Consider the following 8837-nt stretch of genomic DNA (forward strand, 5'->3'; position numbering starts at 1 on the left):
AAATCAGTGGTTAAGTTGTATTTACAACACTGTTCCAGAACAGTTCAAACCAAATATTCAGATGTGTGCAACACATTTTACAGAGGACGAGGACTGTTTCCTGGGAGAGTAGCCTACAATGCCGGTATTCTGACAAATAATGCTGACTCACGTTTTCATATTTAAAGGATTTGCCACTGATTAGGTTTGTGCCGATAGACGATAGTATCAGCCTGTGGCTGATGCCTTTGACGATAGCAAGACGATTATTATTATTATTATCAGGCTAGTAATACTATCTAATTAATATTAGGGCTTATTTGTTACATTATATTTCCTTTTCCGTGTTTTTACAGTATTGCGCGTTCTAACCAATCGCACACGATTATGCTGAGCTTATGAATGCAATGGCCAATCAGAGGCGTTCAGATGAGTCATCGATGAAACAGTGGAGTTCCGTTGTTCAGCGTGCGCTGACTGAATTCTGACTCGCAAATTCTGTCATAATAAACAACAAAGTGCAGATGTACGTGCGATGTAAGTATAAGAGATGTATTCATCATATAGTGTAGATTCACTGAGTTTAACAGGAGTGTTTTTAAAGTGCATAAACTCGCGCTAGACTGAGCTTGTGATGATGTTCTTTGGTAATGTAAGTTATAATGTTCTTTGCTCGTTTTCTGTAGCTGCTTTTTGAATAACTGAGGAAATGTAAGCACTATAATTAGTAACTTACGATGTTTCTATTCATTTGTTATCATGTTAAATACAAATTCAGTCATATTAAAAACATTAGGCTGCTTTTAGCCTTACGCTGGAGTTGGTTCACTTTCTCGCAATGAAACTAAGTAAATAATTACATAAATTAGCACGATAATATTGTGTATCGGCGATCTCACAGGCTGACGATAAGACGATATGAAAATTGAGCATATCGCCCAACACTACCACTGATGATTCAAACGCGAGTTTTGAGCCGTGTAGAGTAGCGCTTGTTGTTTGTCGTTTCTCCGATCACAAATGCAGACATGGTTTTATGTTTACGCGGCTCGATACGCAACGCAACGCGTAAAAAGACAGTATAAGTCATTATAATCCGTAATTATGTCCCCACTGGATGCTACAAATGCCTCGTTTGTAATGGGTTTTATTGGTTTTGTCTCTTCGCACCGGGACACAGCATCACAGTATGGTAGGGGCGTAACATTTCCGTCACACGCTTGAGGTATTCGGCCAATCACAATGCACTGTATAGCTGACCAATCAGAGCACACCTCGCTTTTCAGAACGATGAGCTTTGTAAAAATCGACGCGTTTCAGAAAGGCAGGGCATAGAGGAGAAACAATAATGTACATTATGTGGAAAACAATGTGTTTTTTTTTACCTTAAACCGCATAAACACATTTCATTACACCAAATACACAAAATAATGTTCTTTTTTAGCAACGTCATATGACCCCTTTAAATAATTTCAGCTCGTTTTATTTCTCTCCGAACTGACTCTGTATGGATCCGTGAGTTCATGTCCTGAGATGAAGAAACGCCTCCCCACTTATAACGTGCATTTGAAAAAACAACACACGCCAAACATCTTCGCTGTAATGACTTGTAGAAGCATTTCTAAACCTGCTGTCCAACAAAAGAGAACATGTTTTTACTCCACAACATCATCTGAGTGTTTGTTAACTTCCTTTTGTCATGTGATGTGGCTTCTTATCACAGCATGAGGCAGAAAATATATTCTATACTGTAAAAAAAAAGGCTATGTCGATTAGCAATTGATTATAAATGTACATAATATGAAAATACCCGAGATGGCTTGAAGAACACAGATAAACGATACATTGTCGCAGTCGAGTGTTTATTGTCTTAATGTTTTATCATTCAAAATGTTTCTATCTTCTTTTTATTCAGTTACATCGTTATCTGGATGCCTTTGTCCATATGAGGGATTTCCTGGAGCTTCATGAACATAGTTGACCCTTCGAATATGGCGGTCCATAGATATGTATACGTAGATGCCTCATTAGCGACTGTTACTATGGGCCGCTATACGTAAGCCGTCCGCCATATTCGAAGGGTGACGTCATTCACCATTACAGTAACATAAGTTATCAATGTTTCAAAACTTGTAATTTTGAGTTAATACATTTTAAAACACAAACCAACACATTATCACCTGTGAAAGGTTATACTGTTTCTTCGGAAATTTAAATCCCGGCCGTTTTTACAACCATCGGCTGTGCAGGATTGTGTCATCTTCAAATATTCATTGAATGACGTCAAGTTGACCGTTGCTATATTGGTGGACCCGTTTACGTGCTTGGAGCTGTCGAACGAGGTATCTACCTATACCTATCTATGCTATCAGTGAACTAATTCAAGCTAGCAACATGCTAATCATCAGTGTGTTAAAACATGCTAGCAATAAGTTAAATCATGTTAAAACATGCTAGCAATGTGCTAAATCATGCTAACAATATGCTAGCAACATGCTAATCAAGTTAGAAACATGCTAGCAACATGTTAACAAAATGCTAATCATGTTAAAACATGCAAATCATGTTAGAAACATGTTAACAACATGCTAATCAACGTGTCTACGTGCTTGACGCAGTTGAATGGGGCATCAACCTATACATAGCTATGTGGCGGATGGCTTATGTATAGCGGCCCATAGTAACAGTCGCTAATGAGGCATCTACGTATACATTTCTATGGTCATGAGTTCCTTTACTTCTGTGATACATATGTGGATTTTCTGCACAAGGGCGCCCTCTGCCGTCCAGTATGAATGAAACAGACATTACATTACATGTGTTTATAGTGCTAAATAATGGCCAATCCATAAAAATAATACTTCTCTCAAAAGAAATTTGTAGACATATGATAATCCAATTTTTTCTACAGTGTACAGAAGTGTACTGGAGTTTTAGTTGAAGTGTACTGGAGTTTTTTTCTAAATAGCTTTTTAAATTGTAAATCGCAAAAAAATACGCTGATGTGCCAAGCCATCAGAACTGAACTGAACTGAAACCAGTGGTTAAAAACCGAGGTATGTATTGATCCGCCGGCTGCACTGTGCAGACCTGCTAACCTTTGGAAAATATTTAACATTAAATCTTGCATTTTGCACATTGCAGGTCTTGCATTTTGCACTATTTTGACATTAGCGATCAAGTAGCTTCAGGTAGTAATGTAGATATCTAGGAATATAGGTACTATATTAGATAAAATTATTCCAAGGTTGGCAGGACTGCAAACATGTGAACCGATAACTTACACTTTAATATAAAGCAATAACAGGCTCTTCAGCGGTAAGAGATCATAAGGACTGCACGTATCATGCTTTTTGTATGTTAATTTTCATAGAAGTAATTAGCTACTGATTGAAGTGCTTCAACTGAATGATTTATTTGTATTATTCATTGAACATGTTTGCGTTGTGCTCTTGTAGTGAGTGAAGGCAACTTTATCCTTCTCATACTTCACCTCGTATAATGTCTATTGATTTTGCCTGTCTAAAAGCTGCCAGAGGAAACTCAGTGGGTGTCCAAGCTACCATTTCCTTCTAACATTTGCTTCACCTGCCAAACAGAACAAACCCCAGGCTCTAGAAGCTCTTTAGGCTTGTACACAACTGTTATGTTTGGCTGTGTGGTCAGCGCACAATCCTTAGATCCTTTTCCTCCACCCCACACGGTCTCTGACCTGACGAGAGTAGGGTGACACTATTTTCAGCCTTGAGAACATTGATGCGGACTTGCTGAATTTGTCTGGTTTATTTGCTTTAATGTCCACCTCAGGACATCAAGCACATGGAAGCAGAGAACCAAAACAAACTCAGAGTGGATTCTGTGAAGGGTGTAGTTTTGATTCATCGTCATTCATTAAGTCCTCCCGCTGGCTAAAAGCTCTCTCACTGTATTCTTTTTATTATGCTCCCAATGGCCAGTTTAAATCTTCACTGCCAGAAGTCTGAAGTCCTGTGGGTTACGATTATTCAATCTGACATCTGAAAAGCATGGTGACCCTTAATATACAGTACAGAATGTGCCATTAAAAAATGAAAAGTTCACCCAAAAATGAAATAAATTATATCATCCTTCTACTCAGCCTCATGTAGTTCCAAACTTATGACTTACTTTCTTCCGTGGAACAGAAAAGGAAAAATTATGAAGAAAGTAATAGCTGCTCATTTGCATATAATGAAATTGAAGTCAAATTCATTTTATGGAAAATGTCTAAATGGTTTGTTTACAAATATAATTAATTTAGTTATCAAACTCACTGTGTGAAAACTTTGGCATTTTCACCTGTGCGTAACACAAAGTTACTGTATAGCTTCTGATGACTTGGAATTTATTGAGTTGAAGGGACCATTTTTATGATGATTTTGCATCGTTTTTAAGCTTGAAAGCTCCAGTCCCAATTAATTGCATGGGAAAGAGCAACCAGTACATTCTTTAACATTTATTCTGTTCAATAGAAGAAAGTCAGTCATGCAGGTTAGTAACAAATTATTATTATTATTATTATTTTTTATTTTTTTTTTTTGTAAATGTCCTAATGTTCTTCGCACACTCATACATGTCCTCCAAAGATGAATGAGGAACTAAACACTGTTTCATGGATTCTTTCTGGTGTGTGTGTTTGTGCAGATAAGAGAGGACTTGCGAGCCAATGAAATCGACATCTATCCTCAAAAGGAGTTTGATGAGGATGCAGAGGACAGAATGATTAATGAGAAGATCAGGGTATGTCCACATGTCATCTTTATCTTTATCACTCAATCACTCCTACTGTGGTATGCGTTAAAATTTGCTTGTTTATGACTTACAGTTCATGAAGTGAGCTTTCGTGCCTTCTGTTTTTGCCTGACTGCATATTGTAATTCCAAGTGTTGCTTTTGTATATTGAAGGTTTTCATATGATCTCTGTTTTAGGCGATGATCCCATTTGCCGTGGTGGGAAGTGATCAAGAATATCAAGTCAACGGAAAAAGACTTCTGGGCAGGAAAACAAGATGGGGGACAGTAGAAGGTAGTGCACACACAAACATTCAGCCTCCCTCACCACTTTTCTTCAATCTTACTTTTTCTTGCCCCAAATCACATCTGCATATCCTCTCTGCCAGTGAGCTTTGTTGTTGGATTGGAGTCCTGTGTTGTTGTTTTTTCTTCTTGATTTAAAAACATTTGGTTGTGTGTAAGGAATTTTATGTACTTGTGTCCACAACCATCCTACATTGCTTTGCTTGTTTTAATGTATTTAAACAGATTTTAATGATTTAAACAGCTAAGCTAAACTTTTAAAAGAGCCACATCACATAACTGTGATGGACTCTCTACAGGACATCATGGAGTTAATACATGACTAACTGAATATGTTTAATGCAGTTCTTTTTTAATGTCATCAAGACATTTTTTTTTTTCCCAAATGGAAATTAGCATTCCATTCTGTTCTGTGATATTTAAAATTTGATAAAATTATCATAGAGAGACATGATGTGAGAGGAACAGGATGGACCTAAAAGAAAAAAAGTTACCTGCAAAACATACTAAATGCAACTGCTGTATAAGTAAAGTAATTAAACTAACAGCTCTAATACACAAATTCACATTTCTATGGTGATTTTGTCTACAGTATGGAACCAGGTTATCATTCTTGCTGCAAAGGACAAATCAAGTTACTGTTCCCAATTCATCCAGCAGGAATAGAGAGCATGAGGAATAAATCACTATACAAATGAGAATTCTAACTACTACTCATGAAAGTCTATAGCCAATATTAGAAAGAAAAGCTCAACCTTGCATGGGCAGGAGGGTAGTAAAATGTTGGTTGAAAGTAGAACCAGTTTAATAGCATTAATCTGTGAAGAGTGTTGACAGTGTTCTGTAAGTGCAAGTGCAGTCTTATTATTAAGATGCCTTTGTGTGTGTTACATACACAAGTTAAGTGGCATTCACGCTGACAGTGATTTTCAGTGACCAGAGGTCATTGATTTGCAGTGAGCATTGTCAAATAGAACAGACAGAGACTGTTAGTAATGCAACAAAGTTGAGAAAAGTTTTCCTTGCAAATGCATACAAATTCAGTGCGATTACCAATAGGAGTGCAAATTAGCTTGCATGACCTTTAGGCTATCAGAATTTAAAGAGTCAGTGTTTACGAGTAAGAAATAGATCAACACTTTACATTAAAAGTATAATGAAACCATGCTTCTGTTCTATATATTTTCAAATTTTATCATTCCATCTATAGTTGCCTTCTGTGTTTGTCTTACTCACCACATAATCTCCCTTTCTTCTCCTCACCCCTGACATTGTCATAAAGTGGCAGAAAACTATATATTGTCAGCCTTACGTGTTAGTGTTTAACTGCCACTAATCAACAAAATAAAAAAATAAAAATTGGTTTGACTGTTATAATTTATCACTCTCAAATGGAAGAAGTTCAAATTAGATTTAATTTATTTTTATTAATTGGGCTTTTGTGCACATTCATGCACATGCTCACTCTCCCAGTTGCCTATTTTAAATGTGATGTAAGCATTTTGTTGCTCAAATGCTCTGTTATATGTGTTACAGCACTGCCATCTAGTGGCAATAAGATGCTACCACGCCTCAAACACAATAGCAAATAGAAACATACAGTGACAAAACGTTTATACAACATGTTATATAATAATTTGGTAGTTTTTTTCATTACTGAACTACTTTCTAAGACCACATCATCATCTTTTTTTAAATTATTATTTTTGCAGTTGAGAACACCACACACTGTGAGTTTGCCTACTTGCGGGACCTGCTCATCAGGTATTCAACAGTTCAAAATGTTTTTTTTTTTTTTTAAGAGTATTTGAACTGTAACTACAGTTCATTTGTTAATAAATACATTCTAATATAAGTGTCCTCTCTCTATCTGTTTTCTAGAACTCATATGCAGAACATCAAAGATATCACAAGCAGCATCTATTACGAGATGTACCGCGTGCGCAGACTCAATGAGAATAACACAAAACCAAACGGGCAGCCAGCAATCCACGCCAATGGCGTACCTGAGCATGAAGTCCTCTCCCATGAGATGTAGATGTCTGTCTGACCATCCATCTATCCACCCATCCATCCATCAGTCCGTCCATCTAGCTTTCTTTCCTTCAATATCTTAATTTTCAACAGTCACTTCCTCAGTTCATTCTGCCTTCATAATTTTGCCTGGCTCTGTCTGTTGACTATTGTTTTATAACACCAAAACTATTTCCGATCTGTGGAATATGAATCTTTAAATGTGTAGCAAAATGTGATGTTTTGTTAATGAGATTTTTATTAAAGATGTGTTATAATGTTTTTTCAATGTTCTCATTTATGTTAACATCTTAGAGCTCAGAAAAAAATTACATCTGTCAGAAGTTCTACATACAGTACTATAATGCTTAAAGCTCTCTCACTTAATCATTACAAATAACACAAGTGGTTAAGTTGCAATTTGAACAAAATCATACTTTGACTATTTGGGTATAAAAATGATACCCAAATAGATGCTCTAGAGCATAAAAATCCAAATAAATCATATTTTTCACTTTTTAAAAATATAATGGAACAAAGACAAGTGGAAAATGATTTAGGTCTTCTGACTGTGCAGTCACACACTTTTAGTTTTTTTATCTTGATTAAAACGTTGTATGAATATAATTTTAGTTGAGTATAAACATAATGCAGTTTCAGTATCCCCCTTTTTGTAGTGACTATGCCCTGTGTGGTATCTTTACCGATCTATGAAATCCTCGTGTGCTTTGTGCCATGTTCGCATTTGTTTTTTCAAGCATCGTTCATTTATTTTGTCATTGTAATTATTGTTGTGCTTTTTAATTGTAAAGGCCTTGACATACTTATGTGAAATTAAATGTTCTTTTTGTTTTAAAGAGAGCCAGACATCTTTTAATATGTAAAGAGTTATGTATTTATATACAGAATCATGTTACCTGAATGTTATAGTGTAGCTTTTGTCAACTGTTTAGATTTCCAGAATGCCACCATTGACCCAAAGCACCTGTACTTACGGTTCTTTCTTTCGTGACTCTCAGTATTCAGTAAAGCAAATCCTGAGCCATTTTGTTCTCTATCTATATACACGTGACCATGATTTGTTGATAGATGTGTTTCATGTTGTCACCATGCAGTGAACCCCAAACCCCAAACATTTCTGACTATGTGGACACAATTAATATCTTAGCCTAGGGGTGTCAAACTCAATTCCTGGCGGGCCGGAGCCCTGCAGAGTTTTGTTCCAACCCTGCTCTGACGCACATACCATCCCTGCGTTCCATTCGGAAGGGCTCATTCCTATGCCCTAATCCCTTCAAAGGGTTTACCCTCCGGAGTGAGAGCTTCGAAGGGTGTAGGTCACCAAACAACTGTTTCTTGAAGTGCCCTTCTGCGTCATCATCCCGTGCCCACACGGAGGCGCCGTCATCATGGAAAGAATCTGCGCAAAGGATCATGCAGCACCGCATGTAGTTTTCAAATAAGTCCGAAGGACTTGATTAGTTGGATCAGTTGTGATTAATTAGGGTTGAATCTAAACTCTGCAGATCTCTGGCCCTCCAGGAATTGAGTTTGACACCCCTGTCTTAGCCCATTCACAGATGACCTGTCACTTATTTTGCTTACGTAGTGTGCTTAAGGGGATGTAAATTTGTTACTTTTGTTTTGGTTTTTTTTTTACCAAAAGATTATGCATACTGCTTAAAAAATGGGGACAGTTTTGATTCTAGTCTCAGGTTCCTTAGTCCCGCCCAGTTCTACCTAATGATTAGCAAAACAATTGAAAAATGACATGGTTGTCTAAATCCTGG

The 8837-nt window shown here is 36.9% G+C and overlaps 1 protein-coding gene across 2 annotated transcripts in view; it reads left to right on the forward strand.

The window, feature by feature from the left end:
• Positions 1–8283, forward strand: part of LOC107674495 (neuronal-specific septin-3-like) — a 66777-nt gene extending 58494 nt beyond the window's left edge. For both annotated transcript variants that reach the window (XM_016468475.1, XM_016468476.1), the window contains 4 exons: positions 4642–4737; positions 4927–5023; positions 6747–6798; positions 6916–8283. In XM_016468475.1, the coding sequence (XP_016323961.1) occupies positions 4642–4737; positions 4927–5023; positions 6747–6798; positions 6916–7072 (402 nt within the window). In that variant the 3' untranslated portion in view covers positions 7073–8283. The remainder of the gene's footprint in view (positions 1–4641; positions 4738–4926; positions 5024–6746; positions 6799–6915) is intronic.
• Positions 8284–8837: the final 554 nt, after the last annotated feature.

The sequence above is a fragment of the Sinocyclocheilus anshuiensis genome, unplaced genomic scaffold (genome assembly GCF_001515605.1).
Source record: "Sinocyclocheilus anshuiensis isolate Anshui unplaced genomic scaffold, SAMN03320099.WGS_v1.1 scaffold1157, whole genome shotgun sequence".
Taxonomy (NCBI): Eukaryota; Metazoa; Chordata; class Actinopteri; order Cypriniformes; family Cyprinidae; genus Sinocyclocheilus; species Sinocyclocheilus anshuiensis.